A 22,911-nucleotide genomic window follows, 5' to 3' on the forward strand; every position below is an offset into this window, starting at 1 on the left:
GTCACGATGCACAGCTAAGATCCAAAAACATAAAATCAGAATAAATAACTACTGAAAGCAAATTATTAATATTATTATTATTATTTTACGACCGAGTCATGAATAATAATATGTTACACCTCTTACCCTCTTATCTTTTTCTGTATTTATCAGGAATGCAAACAAACAATGAGAATAAACCTGCTATTGATTAACATTTACTGGGTAAACATAGTTAATAGGGTTAGGGTTATTATTTCTCTGATGAAGGACCTTATTTTTACCAACAGCAGAACGCCTTGCAGATGTGATCAGCTGAGAGGTGCTTTTATTCTCGGCTTTAAGGAGGAGGAAGTCACTTACTTTTTTTTTTATTGCTCACACTCAGCTCAGCCAATAATTTAGAAGTGTGATAACAGATGATAGTTCAAATGCATTGGTGGAAGATCCTTTACTTAAGTAAAAGCATTAATACCACTCTGCAAAATACATTATTACAAGTTCTGCATTGAAAACGGCACTAAAGTAAAAGTATGCAAGTATAATCAGGAAAATGTACACAAAGTACATATAGTAAAGAAATGCAGAAAAATGTCCTCCTGTGTCTGTTATCAATATATCATTATCATTATATCATTAAATTATTACTCATGCAATCATGTTTAAGCAGCATTTTACTGCTGTAGTGGGTTGAGTGGGAGCTGTTTTTAAATATTTCAAGGCAGGAAATTATTATTTTGAGAAATGCTCCAGTTACCCTGACTCCACAGTGACACCTTCACAATAATTGTTTAGTCGATCAATAATGCAAACCTCAAAATATATATATATTATCATTTTTAAAAAGGAAAAGCAGAAGATTCTGATTCTGATTTTTACATGAAAAATGACAAAAGATTTCAGTTCAGTTAATTTTCTGTCAATCAGCCGATGGTTTCAGCTCTATTTGTGTATAGTAAAAAAGTAAAAAGTAAAAAGTACAATATTGCCATCTGAAATGTAGTGAAGTAGAAGTGTAAACGGCATTAAAAAAAAACAAAAAAACAACTCAAATAAAACACAAGTACCCCACTGCTGAAATGAACACGACAATGTTAACAGTCTGATCCAATGTTTATTTGTGAGCATTCATATTATAATTAATTAGACTGAAGGCACAATACTGGGTTAGCTACAGGAAATGTTTCATGTGATATTATGAAAACCACAGATATTTAAATATCTATGACACAGGTCTAAATGTATGCAAGGCCCAGTTTAACATGAAGCTGAAAAAGGAGCTCAAAGTAAACACTGTGTACAAGGACCGTGTGATGAGAAAAAAAAAAAAAATCATTGCACTGCATGTAAACATGTCAGACTCATAAGCCACAAACTCCAGTCTATAACATGGCATTATATTTCTGAGCAGCAGTTGGCACATTGGGTTGTCAGTTGATGTAAAAAGTAAAGGCAATTAATATACATTGTTAAAAATAAAAACAGAACCTGAAAATCAGCAATAAAAGCCATTCCTAAACCACTCATCCTCCATGGAATGAGATGAAAGGCACTATTAATGGCACTTCTCAAACACGCATCTCTATGCATTGAAGGCAATTAAAAATTTAGAAGCAAAAATTCCTACTAACAGTTACGATGGACTGAGAAGATACGAACATCTTAGATGTGCCTCAGATGCTGCCTAGAATTAAACATCAGGCACTGGTGCAGTGTGCAACTGAGTACATTTTAAGAAAAAATCTGTAGTGACTAAGTACATACAACATTCAATCATTCTTAATCTCAAAAGATCTCAAAATGAATCATATAATACATAGGCACTTTTTTTAATAGCATCAGACTAGTAAGTTAATTGATTAAAACTTAAACATGAACCCTCTTTACACCACCTCAGCCACGGTTTTGTGGAAATGTGCATTTCTAAATAAGTCGAGTACATATGTAATATATGCAAAACTGCATCTGTGTGGCTCCTAAAACGTTGGTTGATTTGATAATCGTGATTTAAGGCATTTAGTTCTTAATGTACCTTAACGTCTGCAGCATGTGATATCTGAATATTTATTATTCCACCAGCTACTGAATGAAATAATGATTTTAAACAGTCTTTTAAAAGAAGAAAAAAAATTGAAATACTTGCATATAAAGAGGGCTTTAAAAATGTGATATCTCGTATAATCTCTCATTTTCAAGTATAATTTTTTTCTATAGTGTCTAAATCACATTATGTTGGGTTGGGTATTGGTGTCTTTTTGATTAAGAACATACAGCATTAATATAACTGAACTCAGAGAGCTGAAGGTGAGACACATTTCTTTGTGCTGACATTATTCCCCATTTAAACAGATCTAAAATGCCCCGATCCTTCCCTGAGCTCTTAAGGAACTTCCCCCTTCTGGAATTTAAGAAGAAAAAGTGTAAGCGGTGACTCTGCAATCTGGAGCTTTTTTCATACAGATAACGCTTCCACTTGTAATAGCTGTGTTATAAATAAAATCAAGAACATACCAATCCCTTTCTTTCTTTCTGAAAATCACTTGGAGGTAGATATTAGAACCTAGAAGCAGTGTTTAAGGAGATTGGTTTAGGACTCAGCCTGGTTTATAAAGTGGATGGCCCTGTCCTAAAACTCCTGCTTGTGTAGCACTGGGGTGTCCCATCTCAGTCCGTCTTCCAGACTACGTTCAGGACCTTCACGACTTCCTCGTAGATTATGAAGACTATGGCCACGTCCATACACACTCGACCCAGCCGAGGAACAGTACCTTTGTAGAACCTGGATGGAATAAAGAGAAAGAGTGAATACGCTCATTCAGTAAAGGTGTCAAACTGGCCTTTTATGAAAGGTCATATGGAAATAATATTATTAATTCAAAACATCCAAAATAGGGGCCACAACTCAAGCTGACATCATCTCTGTAATTGTCCTTATTTATATTGAAGTATATTGTATGTCTTCCCTCTGAACTTTAACTTTGTTTTTTGCCTTAGTGTTTTTATTTGGCCTTCTGAGCCTCCTGCCTTTATTGCTTTTGCTTAAATTGTCAAAATGCTTTGTAAACTCTGTTTTTAAAGGTGCTATATAAATAAAGTTATTATTATTATTATTATTATTATTATTATTATTATTATTATTATTATTATTATTATTATTATTATTATTATTGTTAATAATAATAATAATAATGAGTCATGGCAACAACATTTTCAATTATCAATCTGGTGTGAAAAAGCAGGTTTATCAATTACAGATTACTGGAGAACATAAGTGGCCCCAGGATGGTACCCTGAGGTTCTACTGCAGTGGTACTTCAAGAACTGACTTCTTACCAGGTTGAAGCCTGTTTTACACTAAAGGGAAATTAAACTTGACTAAATACCACTGACTGGATGGTTTTGCACCAGATGAATAATTCTCAAAAAGGGTGATGAATATTAAAATCAGTACCAAACATCATCTTTTGTTCCTAAAATGCGAACAAATGAGAGTGAGCTTCTGATCTAACTCTCAGCAAGAGATCAAACAGGCTTATTTCCCAAAGTGTCAAACAATTTCTTTCATTTATATTTGTCAAAATGACTTCAGATGTATTCTGGTCTCTCGTTACCTGCTCCATGGGGTAGTTGACGTGACAGCAGCTCAAATTTTTGCTCAATTATCAATGTGTAAAGAGTGTGAATCCCTCACAGTATAAAGCCAAATCCAGTATTATCAGAGTGTTTTGTGAGACATCGTGTAATCGCTGCATTCTACGTACATCACATCCACCCTCATATGAACTTACGCCATTGGCCCCTCGTGCTTCATGATCTTGATGGCGCAGTCCATTGTGCTTTTGTACTTGTGAGCTTCCAGACCCTGTTGAATACCACACACACACACGTTAGTGGCTGTGCTCGGGGTTGTATTGTGAGATAAGAGGAAGTGAACGTGTTCTTCAACCCACCTGCATTCTGGTTTTAATGACGTCCAGGGGAGTGTTTCCAAACACACTGGCAGCACCAGCGACAGCTCCAAACAGTCCGGTCAACAGAGGGTTAATGGCTTTGTTGGGGTCATCACCTTGGTGTTGAAATAAATAAACAGGTAAATAAAAGATGATTCTTTGGTTGTACTTTTGGTTTCATGTGTTGATGAGACAGATTGGGAACAATTTGTTCAGTCACACACCTTTGTACCAGTTCCTCAGTGAAGTCATGACATAGAAGCGGATGGCCTGGTTGGAGCCTTGCTTCAGCACAGTGGCTGTTAGGCCCTGATACGTCCCTTTCAGTCCTGGAGATACATCAGTGATCATTAGTGATCTATTAAAAGTAACACAGCTTTCTGTTTAATTCACTGATGAACCCTGTCCAGGTGTAATGAGGCTGAGGAAGAATATTATCCTCTAAATAATGGATGTGATGAGTCAATTAACTTCCTGTAAAAATCATTCTGCAGTGGAGGTGGAACAGTAGGTGGCAGTATAACACAACTGACCCTGCACAAAAAAAAAAAAAAAACCTCTTTACCTTGAGATCGAATAATCTCCCTGACCCCATGGAAAAACCCCTTGTACTTTGGGTTTGCTGACGTCTGATCATGGATGAATTTGACCTAAAATGACAACATGACAGCAGTTAATAAACTCTACAAGCCAAAGTGTCACAGAATCAGTAGCCCTTAAAATCTGAGGCAGGCCAGGTTTTCCAAACAGTAATGCTGTGAGTAACGCTCAAAAACAGTATTATACACATTTTGTTTGCATGCACAGACAACAGTTAAGGCGTGAGGAGGGTTTGTTTTACCTTAACTGTCTCCATAGGACAGACAACAAGCACAGCTTCTGCAACTCCAGCTCCCAGGCCACAGAAGAATCCTCGCTTGCTGTCCAGTTTACCGCTCTCATCACGCATCTTATTACTGAGGAACTCAAACACCCCGAATCTGCAGAGATTAACACAGCAAAAACATGGTTAATAACCAAAATTGGAAAATAAACCGTTCCAGCTTCTAACAGGATATTTTTTATTAAGGGTATATAGTTTGTGGTGCCTTTATCGATGGCTCATAAATCATTTACTTTAAATCAGTTGTAAGTCATTCATAAGTGTAACTTCTGGGTTGCCAGGTTGTGTTTGAGAGGGTGAACTGTTACTGGAAATGTACAACTGCAGAGCTGATCAATTTCATTTTTAGTTTATCAATTATTAAACAGTAGTAGCTGCGGGCTGGATGGCTTATTAGAAAGCACTAGCATTAGCATTAGTATTAGCATTAGTATTTATTAGTGCATCACCAACATTTCCAGGTAAAAAGAATAAACACCAGCCAAAGCTTTTAACAACCTGGCAACCCAAACATCATCAGAGTTCAGTCGACGGAACAACATCTCAAATATTATGATAATTGATTACTTTATTATTACTTCTTTGTTCTATATGAAAGTAAATATTTTTACAGTTTGTACAAAACAAGAAATTTGTTGATGTCACCTAATTCAGAAAATAATCTACAGATTAATTGATTATGAATGAAACTGATTATATTCTGGTTTTTATTAATGAGTTCTAACTAATATATAAATAACTAGGAAATTATTTATTATGCAATAACAAAATCATTAAGCAAATTAAACAAATTATCAACTGCACCTACAATTACCAAATATTTTACACTATTTTCTGTTTCAATAAATCTGTGGAAAATAATAAAAAATGTCCATCACAACTTCCAAGAGCACACGCTGACGTCTTCAAATTGCTTGTTTTGTAGAAGTAACAGTTCAAAACCCAAATATTGACATTATAATGACAGAAAAGTAGACGTTCTTTATGTCTGACAAGCTGGAACCGGAAGATGATGTTTGGTTTTTCGCTTTATAATAAAAAAAAAGGAAAATTGATGACATTAATTTTCTGTTGATTGACTCTGGTCGCCTCTGCTCAACAACTGTAAAGCACTTTAATCAGGATGAGCTGATATACTGGAAACAACATATCTATATAATCCATGTGTGATGTCTTCTTAAAGTGTGTGTTTGTGCTTGCACATGTATGTCGCCGTACCTGACAGCTGCTTTAGGTATGGAGCCGTACAGCAGCGAGCTTAGACCCCTGTAAAGACCCCTCACCCCATGACTGTTCACTGTCTGCTTCACACAGTCAGCTGCAGCAGAGAGAAGGAGGGAAATGAAAGACAGAGGAAGAGACAAGATGAAAAAGAGAAAGGAAGGCAGGTTAGAAAAAATACACTGATTTTTTGCATGGATATCAAAAAGCTCAATCAGCTAACATCATCAGCAGCTGCACGGTTTCAACTCTCCGCTGTGACAGTTAGTTATTGAGAGCAGGGACTGTGTGGGCTCCATGTGTCCGTTTCAGTTTGAGACTACAGCCCCTCATACTGAGTTTCCACAGATAAAACAGGGTCTGTGCCAAAGTTCACAGGCTCTCAGAGAACAGATAACAGAGGCCAACTTACTACGCAAATAAACATCCGTTCACATCCGCACTCAAACCTGCAGTAACACAACGTCCCAACTCACTATGGATTATTAATCAGGTAAAAGAGCTGCTGAACTCTAAAGGCTTCTGAAGTGTTGATACTTTGGACCTCAAACGTTGGTTAACTGTGAAATGAAATCAACGTAAATCATTAATCAACAACCAGTTCCTGACGTTTTTGTGAAACCATTCATCCTGTATGTGACAACTCAGGAGTCAATGATGGTAATTTTACTTATTTAGTTTGGTTTATTAGGAAAATGTAATATACTTATAAATATTTGTCAGAAAGCAACAAAAACATATTAAGATATACATATTCTCTTAGGGGAAACTATCCAGCAGCCTGCACTTGATAATGTTTGGTTGAAGCTATAAAGCAGGTGAGAATGATCACATTTAGAGGAGTAATTGTCGATGAGGAGACTCACACTGTTCAGACACATTTAGCTTAGCTTAGCATAAAGGCTGCAAGCAGGTGGAAACTGCTAGCAAGGTACAGCTCATGAGGTCTGTGAGGTTCCCAGTCATCCAGCAGAGACTCTACTAAATCACAACAGAACCACAAACTGACATTTTTACCTTTCAAAAAGCTGCTGATACGCTTCTTTTTTAGCTTTGGTCAGAGCCAGACTCACGGTTTATGCTAAGCTAACTGTCTCCTGGCTGTCACGAAAGAGTCTCACTGATCTAACTTCCTTTAAGACTATTTTTGTCCCTATGATTGACAGCTGCAGACAAGCAACACTCTCTGTTGGTGTGCTGTGGTTTCCAGTGATCTCATATTTCTGTTTTGTGCAATAACAGCCAATATTATCAGTAAAGTGGGTTTTTTTTTAATTTAATTAAACAGCTCGGGTAAGAAAAAAAACAACTTACTGATGCCTTTGTATTTGGGAGGATTTGCCTTTTCATCGAGCTGCAGCTGTGTTTTAACGTACTCTGTTGGGAAGGTGATGCAGATCTCGATGCCTCCTGCGATCCCGCCTGCAATAACAGAAAGTGATTTTACCAAAGGAGCCAAGAAACAACCCCGCACAGGAAAGCAGTATTCGCCCTGCAGCAGCACGCCTGCAGACAACACATGACTGACTAAAAATCTACTTCTTTATGTAATAAACTGTCTGAATGAATAATATCCACAATCTCCACTGCCTCCTTTTCTGTTTCAGATGTTAGATTCCCTTTAACTTGATATAAACTTTCACACTTGTCTCACAAAGTTTCATTTTAATTCATTACACTGTCTTCATGTTAAGGTGCAGTTATAGCAACAATATTCATACAGTATTTTTCATATCTCATAATAATAAAACTGTATTTATAAAGCACATTTGATACAAAAAGATGCAACACAACATGCTTTAAAAAAACGATTAAAAATAAGCACAAAAAAGAGATGCAAGAAATAGGATCGTTATAGAAACAGAAATTAAATCAAAAATTAATTCAAAAACACAGTTGATGAGATGAGTTTTTGCTTTAAGTTGTAAGCGAGGTGAACACCAGCAGCCACCAGAGGGATCGTGTATGACTGCAGGAAGCAGGTCTGCTGTTCTGTGCTGGTTCAGCCGCGCAGGACAAACCAGCTCCACCTTAAAACACTGGCTGTCACACATCTGCCGTTCAACAGCAAACAAGCAGCCCGGAGGCTGATTGGCTCAGCTGATGCAGTGCGATTCTGCCCACAGATACTCCCCCCTTAGGCCCAGTTCCAACTCAGGGGGGCGTGTAACCTGCAGAGCACATAGTGTTTGCCACATTACCGTAACAACAACACACAGAAGCGTTCAGATGGTGGTCCGATCCCTCTGATGTGTGATGTGTGACAGGTCTGCAGAGCGAAGGAAGGAAACTTCAGCTTTCTGCCACTAAAGTGTAGTAACTGTGCAGCTCGGTGGGAAAAGTTTGACAGACTGTCCCATGTGCTTTAACTTAAAAATCCCAGCGTTCAGTGAACCCGGCTTATTCAGGCCTTGAGTAGCAAGTAAACACTTTTTTTACAGCAGTGGTTAAAAAAAACTTAAGACTGAAAAAGTAAAGAATTCAGGCTCCCACATTTAAAAAAAGGGCCCTTTGTTGGCGCCTTCAACATGCACTCTTTCTACAGGAATGTCATGCAGAGATCCAGCTCACCACTGAGCCTCGGCACCAGTCACACATGCAGGCCAGGCTGATCGTGCACGAAGAGTCACAAGATTACAGGCTGACAAATCACTGTTTTCACTAAAACATCAAATGCATTTCGGCCTGAAGTCTCCAACACTGCTGGTTACGACACACCCAGGCATTTCTTTGGTTAGAGGCTGGTTTTATAGCTATGAATTAGGCTGGAATCAAAAACACTGTCCACATCATCGTCTGCACACACAGGGCTCCACGTAGTACCTGCTTCACGTCCCGGTGTTCAGGCTGGGAAAAGATACAGAACCAGTTTATCCAGTCAAACATGTTCGTACACTTGAACTGGTATTTTGAAAGTTAGTGTGGGGAGAGGGGCTGACTGTCAGTGTTCATGTACGTTTTTTTAAAAGTAGTTTCAGTGCTAAAAGCAAAGGTCAAACAGTGATGTGTGGTTCTTGAGAGAAAACGTCATCACAAATGGCCACAGGTACGAGCTGTAGTGGAGGCAACACGGCGTTATCACAGGAGGAAACGCGTGGGTGTGAAAACATTAATCATGACTTCACGTTAATGCCACTGGTTCCACCTGTGCGCCTCCTGCTCCGACACGTCATGAAAAATGCTGCATTCACTGCTCTCCCAATGCTCCGCTTTCCCAAGTTTGGAAATCAGGTGTGTTCATGTGTTTTTCTGTCTGAATGTGGAAACAACGTGGCTGCTAAAAGAAGATGTGCTGTATTTTATTGCTCAGAGCATTAAAACCCATTCCTGTGTTTGTGTCACTTGTTATCGCAGTTAATGCCAATAAATAACGTCTCTGACTAATCAAAGCTATTCTACGTGGACGGCAACTGATGGTTACAACCTAATTCCATATTGCAAATTAAATGTTAGCAAAAAATTGAGTTTCTCACCATCAACCAAACATTTTTGTCCGCCATGTTTTTGAATATATGACGTCACAACTTGACAAGGGGTGTGCCGAAATTTTCGCTGACTTTCCGAGTTGTTGCTCTGACGTGAAGGGGCGTTCAGGTGAATTTTTCCCAGTCGGAAACTAATTTTTCCAATTATTCCAACACCACATTAAATGCAGGGACAGACCTTTCATGTCATTTTTTGACATGTGATCACCATATTTACCTTTTACACATTCAAGATAAAATACATGACTATATTAAAAAACAACCACTCAGTCAGGAAGAAGAAATGAAGTGTAATCATTCACTTTTTCTGTTAATATCTGATGTTGATTAAGTTCTACTTTTAAAGTTGCACTTTTATAGGGGTAGTTTGGCATTTTTGGCATCTTGCCAAGAGCTAGGTGAGAAAAGCGATAGTACTCTTAGCTTAGCTTAGCATAAAGACTGGAAACAGGGGGAGACAGCTAGCCTCACTGTGTCTGACAGTAACCTAATCTGATTCCCCGCACATCTGAAGCTCATCCAGAAACACATTGCATCTCATTTGTTTATAGAACAGGTGAAAGAACAGTGTGGGATGTTATGTAAAAGATGTGAAATAAAGATGATCCAGGGCTGATACCAATGCTGTCTGATTCAGTGGGGATTAGAGGTTTAATGGCATGTGACCTAGCTGGTCCCTTGTGACTTGCTCACAGCTGCTTCGTCATCCTATTATCTCCCACCTCTAATCAGGATCGATATCACACAGTGGCAGCGAGCGATGCTCCTTTGTTCATCTGGTTTCGGGTTGAGTTTGGAAAAAATCATCTTGACTGTTTGTGCCTTTTTGCAAAAGGCCCTGAACTGAACTTGTTGGAACCAGGTGAAAGTGTGCAGGGCAATGTGCTTTGTCATTGTGGCTAATGACACTGAACAGGGAGGCCGTGGCCCCTGAGCACACACACTAAAGGCAGCAGGTCAACAGAAAACACCAAGCGAACTGATGACACCTTAATATTTAACATAAAATTAGAGCCAGCCAAAGTTTGCTTTTAAATCAAAATGTTCAAATGTGATGGAAAACACAGCAGATTCAGCCATAGTGTGGTTCTCAGCTCGTTCTTATGTTCTAATGCAGTTGCCATGTTATCAGTAACGATTGCCCTCTGGTACATGCTGAGCTCAGTGTGAAGTCTGAGGATCTGTCACTGATTGACTAATGAGGCAGGCCGGCAATCAGGGTTCATTTCAACCAGCTCTCTCTGAAGGGGGTCTGTGCTGAAGGCTTCAAGTCCTCGGACATACCAGACTGTCCAACCTCGCTCGTCGACTTTCTCCAGCACCCTGGTAGCTCCAAGGTGCTGGAGCCAATAATCTGCTCTAAGATTTACTCGCAGATGGATTTCCATTCATTTCTAGCTTTTGTTGCCAGTTTGCCTTTAAGAGAGTGTTGGACCATCAAGCCGTGCATAATAAGTTCCTTATGCATTTTGTCTACAAATCCCAGGACAAACCAGACGGTCCAACCTCCAGCCTCAAGCCAAGTTCTGCTACTGCAGACTGAGATTATCTGTCCTGGCAGAAACTTGGTAAGTTTATACATGAATCTGGCCTAAAACTAAAGATAAACACACAGAATGCAATGTAATATTTCAGTTATATGAAAGAAACCAATGAGCACAGAGCCTAGAATCGTTCACCAAGTGCAGGAACTTATCACATGTATGTATAAAGTATACATCAGACTTTCAAGGCCTCTTTAAGGAAACTGAGATGTAAGCCTCTGCAGGGCCTGCAGACACCCCGGCTTTCAGACCAGCCCAGCACGGTGCTCCACATCTACTTTCTGCTGCCTGCAGCGCACAGCTCCCTCCATGTGCACGTCAGATAAGTGTGATGTTAGAGAGCAGAGCTGCAGCCTCGGCCTGGGATCCCGCTTCACAACTTTAACCGCCTCTGGAGGCAAAACTGCACCGTCCCGCAGAAACTTTCCTACCTGCCATGATCGCCTTGCCGGGGTGAGTGAGCTTGGCTTTCCCCGCCGGAGCTGCAGCGGCCAGACACCGGGGTCTGTGGAACGGGTTCACGATGCCTGGTCGTCCTGACATGACTGCGATAGCCCGGCCAAACTTTTTTTTTTTTTTTTTTTTTTTAAATCAACACGGACGAGCTCAGTTGCCGCAGACCCAGTCAGCCTTCACGCCCTCAGGCAGTCCGGGAGCAGTGTGCAGCGGGAGGCGGGTGCAGGCATCCAGGGGCCGAGCAGGCGGCGCTGACCATTGGACTCTCGCCGCTGATCTGGACCTGACAGCGTGCGCGTACTTCTGACAGTGAAAATTATCACCATGGCACACACACAGGGGCCGATAGCGTCGAGTCGGTGTTCACTCAGGGCGGGGCAGGGCGCGACACTTCCCCCTCCCCTGCACGGAGAGCGCCTGTTTTTCACAGACATTTAAGGAGGACCGGAGGGGTCCTCTGCAGAGAGCCCCCCCCCACTGCTCATCCAAACTTAGCTCTCCACTTTAAATGCGACACATGGTCAGTCATAAATAAACACCTCATAAATAAAAAAGAATCCTTTTACTTCACTGCTATGATTTAAATTGTAAACAAATAATTATGAGTTCATAAAATACAATAGATAGATAGATAGATAGATAGATAGATAGATAGATAGATAGATAGATAGATAGATAGATGACTTTATTCATCCCTGAAGGGAAATTAGTTTGTTACAGCTGTCCGGTGTATTATAATACAAAATATACAATAGAATAAAATACAGAGGTAGACAGAAAGAAATAAAAATACAGAATGGCAGATATAAATAATAATATACTATGTATATGCATATGTAAATGTAAATGGAAAGTGCATATAAAAGATTGACCCAGTGTTTCCCAGTCTTTTGGGCATTTAATAGGGGTTGGGGTTATTCCACCAGAGACATTGCTAATTTAAACTTCTCAGATTTGAATTAAAGTAAAATTCTTCTATATTTCACAAATTAAGGCAAAGATTAGATAAAAGTCTGAAAAAAGAATCCAAATTTCTGTCAGGACTTTGTGTTTTCCATTAATCATATGATGACCCCTCAGATTCATCCGGTGACCATTTGAAGGGGCCTGACCCCTAGGTTGGGAACCACCAGGCTAAACTCTCTAACTGCTTCACTTCTGAAGTTTAACTACTTTAACTTCAGAAAACTACTTTAGACTAGTTTAGAAAATGCTGTTCAAACATTGACACATCAGTATTATCATGTAATTTATTATAATATCAGTCTCAAGGGACAGTTGTCTGCAAAATGAGTGGACAATAAATAATTAAACTGTCGTTCAGAGATCCTGATGAATTAATGAGCTAAAAAGACAAACACATTTTTATGCTAGAAGAAGGAAAAAAAGGCCAAACAATCACAAATAGATGCAAAACAGCTGCAAAGAGACACAAAATCACCACAACACAGGTAGAATGACCTTAAAAGACACAAAACAACTTAAAAGAGACACAAAAAGATGGATAATGACTGCTGAAAAATTTAAAAGGACCACGAAACATTTCAATGAGCTACAAAGAGAACCAAAGTACGGAAAACATGCAGAATGACCACAATGGGACACAAATGGACCACAAGCTGGATAGAAAACAACAACAAAGAGAAAAGTGTGACAGAGATGCAAAACAACCACAAAACGTTTTGTGTCTCTGTCAGTTTGTCAGAGAGTGAGTTGAGGGGCCTTTTACCTTCCTGTGCCCAAGGCCCCTTCGCCTCCCAATCCATCCACATCTGTAAAGTATTTGTAAATGATTCATTAACTATTGATAAAGTCATCAATTACAGTTTAAAAATCTAATTTATACACTTTATGCTGTATGCCTCATGAGGAAGTGGAACCAATATTTCTGGATCCCTGACGAACGTTACTCTCTGACACAGCTGGGATGAAACCACGGCAGGCTGTGTTTGGGGGATTAGCCTCTTGTCTTCGCATTGACTCTTTGTTCGCGTTTCGCATTGACACCGCGCATGCTCCATATGTCTCCTTCATTGTGCCCTGTCCCCCGTTAACACAGTGCTAAGCTAGGCTAGCTGTCAACCCACGGAGCAGCACCGCGCCAGGGACACTCCAGGCTCTGCAGACCCCCCTTGCAAACACCTTTGCACCGGTAAGAAGAACAAACGCTGCTAATTAACCTCAAACACGGCGCTGAGTTTAACGTAACTGCGCTTTTTTATTACGTTTCTCTTCAAGGTTAGCCACGTACCTAGCATGTAGGGAGATTTAGCTGACGGTAGCTGTGTTATGTAATGATGTTTAGCCTGGTAATGCACAGTTTAATCCCTGAATGATAGGGCTCCTGTGTGATAGTGCAGAGATTCACAACTGTAAGGCTAACTATAGCCATTAGCTCGCTTTGTGGCTAGCTGGGCGGCTGTGAGGGGGTGTGTTTGAGGTGGTGGGCAGGCAGAGTAATGTTGCTATGAACATTAACTAATCAGTGTCTAGCTCCTGTTCTTGTCCCTGCAGCTGAGGCAGCAGCTAGCTAGCTGTCACCCCTCCCCACACCTCTCTCAGTGGCCCATCTGCTGTCCTTTGTCCCTGCAGAGATCCACGTAGCACCAAGCATTTGAAAAGACTCTTGTTACGCACTGTTCTTTTGTCTAATCCGGCTAAAAACCATCTGAAATAACAGTGTGGATTTGTCCCAACAGCACTGGTCTGCCTCTGGGATGAGGTGCTTGGCCCTTTTTTTCTTTACAACCTTGGGATGTATTGACCACAGTACAGGAGAGCCCTTTGTTCTGCTGCTTTACCATCCACCGGCTTGGCTGTTTCTTATTACATCTGTGCACCTTTGAGCTCATATACAGGGTTAAATATATTTTTTAGGGTGCATTTGTGTCTTGACTTTTTAGGTGCACCGGTAGCTTCTTACTGAGGCCCGGATGCAGAGTCTATTTGTTGCTAGCTTCCCAGCTGCCTCTCCTGGAACAGCTTGTTCCTTTCTGCTGCAGCTCCTGTTCAATCACATGACATACTGTTTGCACATTTGATTTAGTTTTTGAAGTAGTTTTGTAAACTACGGACTGAACTTCATTCAGGATCAGCTTTGCTAGTAGTGCACCATCATGGATGACTCAATAATGACAATGACGGGGTGTTACAGTGCTAAATCATTACAGCAGCTGTGTGCAGAATCTCTGCAGTCTTAAAAATCATGTCCCCACAACAAAGAGAACAGTCTTGAATAACAGTGACAGATGTCAAACATCTATAAACTACATATGCAGTGCTCACAGGAGGTTTCTCAGTTCTCAGAGGTTTCTCAGTTCACTTGTTTTGTGGCGTTTCAATCAGACACTGTTGCTGCTGTTACGAGCAGAAGCTAAGAGGCCTGACAACTCAAAATGTAAAGTGTAAATGTTTTAAAAATCAACTAAAATTGCTTATCTTTGAATCAGTTCATCCATTCATAAATTATCTGCAGCTTATCCGGATGATGGTAATGTTAATTGATTCATTACTTTAATTAGGAACCTGGGAAAGACTGACAAAAAATGTGATATAAATGTGTATAGATTTCTGTACTTATAAATAATCGCAGGCCTTCTTGTCCACACTGGTTTTCTCTCATTCTTTGACCGGTGTGACCATGAGAAGGTAGGCTATTCAATTAAATTCTCTGTGGTATTAAAAAAATCCTTAAATTTAATTTGGTGAACACTGCAGACAATCTGAGTGTAGAACAGAGAAAACCCATCGTTCAGTCTGCTGTTGAATTTGTTCAGTGACTTGTTGAAACTGTGGCTTAAACAGAATAGTTTAAATAATCCTGTTTCTGACTTTATCTCCTGCAGCACAATGGCTGTCCCTCCTTCATACTCAGACCTGGGCAAAGCCGCCAAGGATATATTCAGCAAGGGCTATGGTGAGTTCTGTTTTAGCCCCAGGAGTAAATTATTAACTGCTGAGAATTCCTGAAACACAGAGTCTGTTAAAATCTGTTTTTTCAGTGTGACCAGTTATAAGACTCTTATTCAGGAGCAGATAATATGAATAGATTCATGAAAACCTAAAAAATGGTGGCAGCTTCTACCAAAGATGAAAAAAGTCACTAGCTTAAAAATAGGAATATTTTTTTTAATACTATCTTAACTATGGGTGTGTAATGTGGATGAAATACTCTGTCACAGTGTATGAAATACTGCAGCACACTGTCTATATATATATATATATATATATATATATATATATGTATATGTATATATATATATGTATATGTATATGTATATATTATACATTTTATCGGCAAATCAATAGTGTGATAGTTAATGGGTAAATTAACCAGACAGCAGGATTTGTTGCTAAAGAAATACCTGACAAATCAATTTATTGTTGGGTGAATTATCACGTTAATGCAAAATATTATATAAAAATCAATTAGTGCAGTTCTGCTCATTGGTTTGCACCACTGTCCACGAGGGCCTAATGCACCAGAGACATTAAAGGCAAAACCATAGAGCTGCAACAATTAGTTGATTAATCCATCAGCTGATTGACAGTAAATTAATTGGCAGCTAATTGTTAAAGTCACGACCTTGTTGCAGCTTCTCTAATGTGATAATCAGCTGCTGCTCGTCGTCTTCTGTGATAATTAACTGAATCTCTTCGGACTTATCTTGCACTTATTTACTGTTAACACACGACTCTGTCTCTTGAAATCCACCAGGCTTTGGTGTGGTGAAGCTGGACCTCAAGACCAAATCGCAGAGCGGAGTGGTGAGGACACTTTGTTTCTTGTTGTTTTCTTGTCATTCAGCGGCTGTTTTCTGCAGAGTCCGTCTCCCCTGGTTTTCCTGCTGCAGTCTCTAACCCTCACATTACAAACTTTACACTTCATGTCCTCTGTAATTGCAATAACTGAACTCCTGCTGTAACCTGGAGCTTGAAGGTTTCCAGGTGGACCATTGGCTGATGCAGACGCGCTTGGCTCAACCTGTGCTGTGTTGTAGAGAAACATGACAGGCCGACAGGTGTGTGTGTTAGTGGCCTGTCTGTCTCTCTACCTGCCTTTCCTAACCCCTGCTCTGTCTCCATGCTGCTGCCCTCTGTACCGGACCGCTCGCTCTCATGTAGATGGTAAGATCGGTGTCGGAGCCGTCAGCTCTGATTGTCTGTGTGATTGGGAGAGAGATCATTTTCATTTGATTTTCTGTCCCGTTTGTTCACATCATCCTCTGCTTACTCGCACATTGTTTCTCTGTCTGTATCATGGTCTGAATGTTTGTTGTTTTTCTTTCTGTTATTATTCACACGGCATGAATATCAGTTTATTTCACAACAGTGATTTTGTTTCCATGCTCTGCCACGTCACTGTCACTCAAACTTCGCCTTGTGATTTTCATTTCTTTGTGGAGAATGTCGTTTGTTTAGTCACTTTTTTTTATTTTTCAGTTTGTAAATCATCTTTAGTTTCATTATCATTTATTCTGCCATTTAATGTTTTAATTAATTAGTCAGAATAGTGAAAAATGTCTAGCACTTCTTCCTAAAATCCATCTTCAAATGTCTTATTTTGTCAGAATAACAGTTCAGAACATAAATTATTTAAAGCTCAACATTTCATAACCTATTTTATCATATTTAAATTTCTTTACATAACTCAGCATTTTGTGCAGATACATTCATGTGGCAAGTCTGTGATTTTCAGAGAATGAAACCTACTCACTTCTTTTCATTCTGCACCATCATCAGGTTGAAGGTTTGATTGATCAGAAACCTGCAAAACTAATGACATTCCCATCAGTCTCAGTTCTGCTTTGAGTTTAGTGCTAATTAATAAACGCTAGCATGCTAACACAGTGAACATGACAAATGGATCACCTGCTAAAAATCAACATGCTATTTTTAGCATTGTAACCATGTTAGCATGTGGTTAGCTGCTTTCTAAAACTGTAGCGGTTAAGTTTTACTGCATTTCAGTACTTTGATAACTGTTTAATATTTTTAAAACAGGCTACAGTTGTTGTTTTTTTTAATGTTACCCAGAAATACTTCTGACTTCTGACCTTTTTTTCTAAAACAGCTGCACTGACATTTCTGTCATAATTATACCATTAAGTTAAATATAGATTTTACTGAGAGACAGATTCGACTGTCATCACATCCTTTCACATTTCCTATTCATTTTATTTAATTTGAGCTCTGTCCTGGTATTTTCTGGACATTTTTATTACTTTTATTAGAGAGATACAGTAAAGAGATGACAGGAAACGAGGAGGGGAACGACATGGAACAATGGTCACTGGCTACAAGGGAGCCCCAAACTTTTGCTTTGGAGGATTCAGTGAGCTGGTTCATGTCAGAGCTGCAGCACTGTCGTCCTCCAGTTCTGTATCAGACAGATGTACAGTGGTCTCTGAATATGTAGGCAACAGGAAGTGCACCAAACATCCTGTATCACACCTCACATCTCTACACAGTTTCAACTTGTGTTCTTAAATTATGTAAATGAGAAGGCTGCAACTCAATTAATTTTACGGTTTGAGCTGCAAAATATCAGAAAATAGATCTTCAGATGTTTTTGTTTTGTTGTACATTGTATGATGTACATCAGCTGATGTTTTCTACATTATTTAAAAGAATTTCTCACCTTAGATGTTTTAAAATACTGAGACAAGGATATGAACTGAGAGATCTTCTTGAGACCGTTGTTTAATTCTCTCTCTCTCTCTATTTCCTGTCTATCTCTACTAAAAGGATAAAAAAGAAAAAGGCCCAAAATAATCATCTAAAAATAAACAAACACATCATGTCTTTAGTGTTTCTGCTCTGAAACTTCTGTCACCCTCGCCAGTGCGCAGTGTCATAGTGAAATTTAAGACGGTGCTTTAGTTCATCATAATTCAACTCACATCTTTGACATTCATCAGATTTATCAGTTCATTTTCTGTCCATCTCACGTCACTGGTGTCTTGCATGGATGAATGTTCAGGGTCTCTGGTTGTCCCACAGTCTGCTGCGCTGTTCAGTATCTAATTTACCTTATTTTATTTGGTTTGGTCTGTCGTAGTTTTGGATTCTCTGTAAACACACTATCTTCACTGCCTCACATGTCCACACTGTCTGTCCCGTGTCTGTCTGACGCCGTGTCCCTCTCGTCCTCCTCTCGTCCCGCCAGGAGTTCAACACATCGGGCTCCAGTAACACAGACACAGGGAAGGCCTCAGGGAGCCTGGAGACCAAATACAAGATGAAGGAGCTGGGCCTGAGCTTCAACCAGAAGTGGAACACAGATAACACACTGGCCACTGAAGTCACTGTGGAGGACCAGGTGTGTGTGTGTGTGTGTGTGTGTGTGTGTGTGTGTGTGTGTGTGTGTGTGTGTGTGTGTGTGTGTGTGTGTGTGTGTGTGTGTGTGTGTGTGTGTGTGTGTGTGTGTGTGTGTGTGTGTGTGTGTGTGTGTTAGTGTTAGTGTTAGTGTTAGTGTTAGTGTTAGTGTTAACAGACTGATAAAACTGCATTGTTGACATCTTTGACTGGTGTGTGGTTAAAACCTGTGTAAACTCTCCCTGCAGCTGACTCAGGGACTGAAGGTGGCCTTGGACACGTCTTTTGTACCAAACACAGGGTGAGACCATGTTTCTTTGTATGAGTGAGACTGTGGGGTTACAAGATATCGATCAGTGTCAACTGTGGGTCAGGCTGCTGGTTGAACACTGAAGCACTGACGAGTTTTTCCTGTCTCTGTGCTTTTCGTAATTAGCTGCTATTGTTAGACTCTAAATGAGGAGTGACGGGACTAGTTTTCCTTTTTAAATCACTTTCGCTTTCTTCTAAATGGTATTGAAAGTTAGATTCATTTATTGTTAAACCTCTTTCTTTTTTATTTAATAATAATGTTCATATATTGAATTTCCATATATGAAATATATGTACATATAAAATAAAATCATGTTAAAATTATATATGAATATATTTTGACATATACCATATGTCTAGATAAATATGTATATTTATGCATGTATGCTTATATTGTACATAAATATATATTAATCCCAAAGTCTGTTAATAAATGTTGATATTATAAACAGTAAGGTCCAAAATTCAGAGGCAACTTTCCCAGAATGAGAAGACAGACATGTTTCAAATGAATGAGAAAAACATAGAATTCTTATATGTGTATTTCTTTGATAAACTTACATATATAAATAAAATATATATTGTGAACATATATGTGAAACTATATAAAAAAATCATCATAAATATTTTTGATATATAAACATATCTACATTTTACTATGTGTATTTCATATAAACTTATATCTTCATATAACCAGATGATGTCAGTATGTGATAATGATATTTATGGTAACATCACTCTTAATTTATGTCATATTTTACATTTCTGAATGAGGATTGAAGCTGATCTGAAGCAAGTTTTGTTTCATAATATTCTGTGTTTTTTTTAATTGTAAACAAAAGTGTGTTAGTCTGTCTCTCATTGGTTCCTACTGAAAATCTTTTAAGACTGGGTGAAATAATTTTCCTCAAACAGCTGCTCACTGCAGTTTTTATCCACGTTTGGTTCTCAGTGAGTGTGTGTGGGACTGAGTCATAATAAACTACAGTGTGTGTCCATGGTGATGAAGGAACATGTCACCCTGAGACTCACTGACATGAAGCTCAGAGGAATAACACACATCAGAATAACTATGATTAGAGATAATCCCTTTAACCTTATGAACTCATTTTGCAGTAAGAAGAGCGGGAAGCTGAAGACAGGCTACAAGCGTGACTATGTGAACCTGGGCTGTGACGTGGACTTCGAGGGTCCCATCATCCACGCCACCGCCGTGCTGGGATACGAGGGCTGGCTGGCCGGCTACCAGATGGCTTTCGACACGGCCAAATCCAAACTGGCCCAGAACAACTTTGCCCTGGGATACAGGGCTGGAGACTTCCAGCTGCACACCAACGTGTGAGTCCTCCAGTGACTTCACACGATGAGTTCAGTTAAACAGCTGTAACATGTCTAACGTGGCTCTGGAGGAATCTGGAAGACTTGGACGTTAACCAGGCAGAGAGAAGTTCATGAAAAGAGGCTGTCTGTTGCATTATGGGAATTGTAGGATCCAGTGTTTTTGGAGTTAATCTCATGCCGGGGACTAAAAGCCTCTTTGGAATTGATTATCCTCTAATCTGTCCCCTGTCAGTCCTCCAACTTCATGGAAGTACAAAACTAAATCTGCTTCTTTAGTAACATGAGGTGTCTGCTCCTCTTAAATGACCCTGACACAGTAGAGAAGGGTCTGCAGGATCAGCTCTACATCAGAATTAATCTCTATCATGGCTGGATTTACCTCCCAGGGGCCCCAGGGCAAAATGTATTGATGGGCTCTGAATCAGTGTCTTTTCTCCCTCAGTAACGATGGGACCGAGTTCGGCGGCTCCATCTACCAGAAGGTGAACGACGAGCTGGAGACGGCGGTCACTCTGGCCTGGACCGCCGGCAGCAACAACACTCGCTTCGGCATCGCCGCCAAATACAAGCTGGATAAAGACGCCTCTCTGTCTGTGAGTGCTCTGGCTGCTCAGCCACAGCTCTGTTATTTAGATAAACACATTCTTCTGTTGTGCTTCATCTGCTCCTGTTTCACCCCTCAGGCCAAAGTGAACAATGCCAGTCTGATCGGAGTGGGCTACACCCAGAGCCTCCGGCCAGGTATGCTCCCGCCCCAACCACATAATTCTCACCTAGACGTATACTTTTAGAGCTAACAAATCCATGCACGTTTATTTGACTAGAATGACTGTGAAACAGGTGTTAATTCCACTTGGTATTGAAAACCTGTGTGTTGTGTGTCTGCAGGTGTGAAGGTCACCCTCTCAGCCCTGATCGACGGGAAGAACTTCAACGCCGGAGGACACAAAGTCGGCATGGGCTTCGAGCTGGAGGCGTAGAGGGGAGAAGTCGGAGCCACCAACGAAGAAGAAAAAAAAAAGCCCAGAATCACATCACCACACACTCCCCTCCCCACACACACACACACACACACACACACACACACACACAGACACGTAGCTCCTCCTCTCTGGACTCTCCCTCACACGTGTCCCCCTGTCGTCACGTTTCACGAGCATTTCTGACAGCGATAGTCGAGTCTCAGCTTCATGCTTAAACGCCCCTGAGAGGAGTCGTGAGGTTGATCCCGAAGCCGGCGGTGCGTAGTCGTGCATTATTACCGTTTCTATGGTTACGGAAGTGACACTATTTATTTCCCTGTAGGTCTTGGATGAAGTAGTCGTTGGTGTTAATGTGTAGCTCATTAAAGCTTCTGTGTTCAGTCCTGCCTTCCTGAAGAAAAAAAAAAAAAAAAAAAAAAAAAAAGCATGTAAGGATGAAAACCTGGATGCAGAGCTGAAAGCTGATTTGCTTGGTAAAAAAGGTGCTGAGTGTCTGTTTTCTCTTTTTATTTTGTTACGGTTTGAGTTGTTGAACTTTATGGACTGTTTAATCCATAAAAATGTTTTGCTGCAAGACACTTCATGAACATAGGACTGAAATATTGAAGTACTGGTGGTTAAGACTTGATTCTGCATGGACTGAATGAAGGTATTTAAAACTTGCATTGCTTTACAGGAACAATGAAAGTCTGAGTGCAGATGCTCCTCAGTGATCTTTGAACCCTCTGTGACCTCTTGCTTCGGTAGGTGAAATCAATGAGGTGGAATCTTCTGGTTAGCTTATGTAGTTAGTTTTTGCATTTCTACAATATTGTTTTCATCTATCTGCGTCGACACAGCGGCCACAAAGACGGTGAGGAGGTTTTGCATGTGTATCGTCTGGTTATATCTCAGCAGTTCAGTGGCACCGGTTGTCTTAACTTGAAGGACAGCTGTTTCCTCATGTTGCTCGGGGACTGCACTCATTGCTGTCAGCGCTCTCCTCTCAAAAAAAACAATCTACCCTCCTCAGATGTGAACATAAAAATACAGCTGATTGTCCTCCGAGTGATTCCAGTCATAACGCTTGTTATAGGATCATGTAAGAAGCTGTTGTCTCCCTCATGACCATCCTTCTTTCTTTTGTTTTTTTTTTTTGTTTTTTGTTTTTTTTTTTTTGTTTATCATCGATCAAACTGTGTTTTCCATCTTCATATGTTATCACTATTATAAGTCTCACTTTTCTTTGTCACTTAGACACAGTACCTCATTTTTTTCCAATGTTAACTAAGGGAATTCTAATAATAAAAAAAATCAAAAACTACATCTGAAAGTCGTCTTTCTTCTCTCATCCAAATATAGTGTAAAAACTGAACATGAAGGTAGAAACAGTAGAAACATTTTGGGAAATCTGCTTAGTTGCTTTCTTGAGGAGAATGAGATGAGAGTATTGACGGCTCA

The 22,911-nt window shown here is 39.9% G+C and overlaps 2 protein-coding genes across 3 annotated transcripts; one reads left to right on the top strand and one right to left on the bottom strand.

The window, feature by feature from the left end:
* Nucleotides 1-1,073: 1,073 nt before the first annotated feature.
* On the bottom strand, nt 1,074-11,887 carry slc25a1b (slc25a1 solute carrier family 25 member 1b). The gene is made up of 9 exons (XM_071465927.1): nt 11,494-11,887; nt 7,348-7,455; nt 6,031-6,130; nt 4,771-4,909; nt 4,495-4,579; nt 4,154-4,258; nt 3,930-4,045; nt 3,768-3,841; nt 1,074-2,758 (listed from the first exon to the last, which is right to left on the bottom strand). The coding sequence occupies exons 1-9, from the start codon at nt 11,603-11,605 to the stop codon at nt 2,644-2,646; spliced, it is 954 nt and encodes a 317-aa protein (XP_071322028.1). The 5' UTR covers nt 11,606-11,887; the 3' UTR covers nt 1,074-2,643.
* Nucleotides 10,783-22,776, top strand: LOC139611338 (non-selective voltage-gated ion channel VDAC2). 2 transcript variants are annotated; one of them, XM_071465929.1, is made up of 9 exons: nt 10,783-11,086; nt 15,364-15,434; nt 16,236-16,285; nt 18,687-18,839; nt 19,084-19,136; nt 20,264-20,485; nt 20,931-21,081; nt 21,172-21,229; nt 21,377-22,776. In XM_071465929.1, exons 2-9 carry the CDS (start codon nt 15,368-15,370, stop codon nt 21,466-21,468), a joined length of 846 nt encoding a protein of 281 aa, XP_071322030.1. In that variant the 5' UTR covers nt 10,783-11,086; nt 15,364-15,367; the 3' UTR covers nt 21,469-22,776. The 2 variants fall into 2 exon arrangements, with proteins under 2 accessions (XP_071322030.1, XP_071322029.1); XM_071465928.1 differs by lacking the exon at nt 10,783-11,086 and adding an exon at nt 13,510-13,670.
* Nucleotides 22,777-22,911: the final 135 nt, after the last annotated feature.

This window comes from Trachinotus anak, unplaced genomic scaffold, assembly GCF_046630095.1.
Source record: "Trachinotus anak isolate AG129_WGS33_773 ecotype Australia unplaced genomic scaffold, CSIRO_AGI_Tana_v1 ptg000028l, whole genome shotgun sequence".
NCBI classification, from domain to species: Eukaryota; Metazoa; Chordata; class Actinopteri; order Carangiformes; family Carangidae; genus Trachinotus; species Trachinotus anak.

Excerpts from the sequence above, each read along its gene's own strand:
- LOC139611338 (XM_071465929.1), top strand. The coding sequence starts at position 15,368 with ATGGCTGTCCCTCCTTCATACTCAGACCTGGGCAAAGCCGCCAAGGAT. Across the intron at positions 20,486-20,930 it reads TTCCAGCTGCACACCAACGT|TAACGATGGGACCGAGTTCG; the intron begins GTGAGTCCTCCA and ends TTTCTCCCTCAG. Across the intron at positions 21,230-21,376 it reads CACCCAGAGCCTCCGGCCAG|GTGTGAAGGTCACCCTCTCA; the intron begins GTATGCTCCCGC and ends GTGTGTCTGCAG.
- slc25a1b (XM_071465927.1), bottom strand. The coding sequence starts at position 11,605 with ATGTCAGGACGACCAGGCATCGTGAACCCGTTCCACAGACCCCGGTGT. Across the intron at positions 4,910-6,030 it reads ATACCTAAAGCAGCTGTCAG|ATTCGGGGTGTTTGAGTTCC; the intron begins GTACGGCGACAT and ends TAATCTCTGCAG. Across the intron at positions 4,259-4,494 it reads GGAGATTATTCGATCTCAAG|GACTGAAAGGGACGTATCAG; the intron begins GTAAAGAGGTTT and ends ATGTATCTCCAG.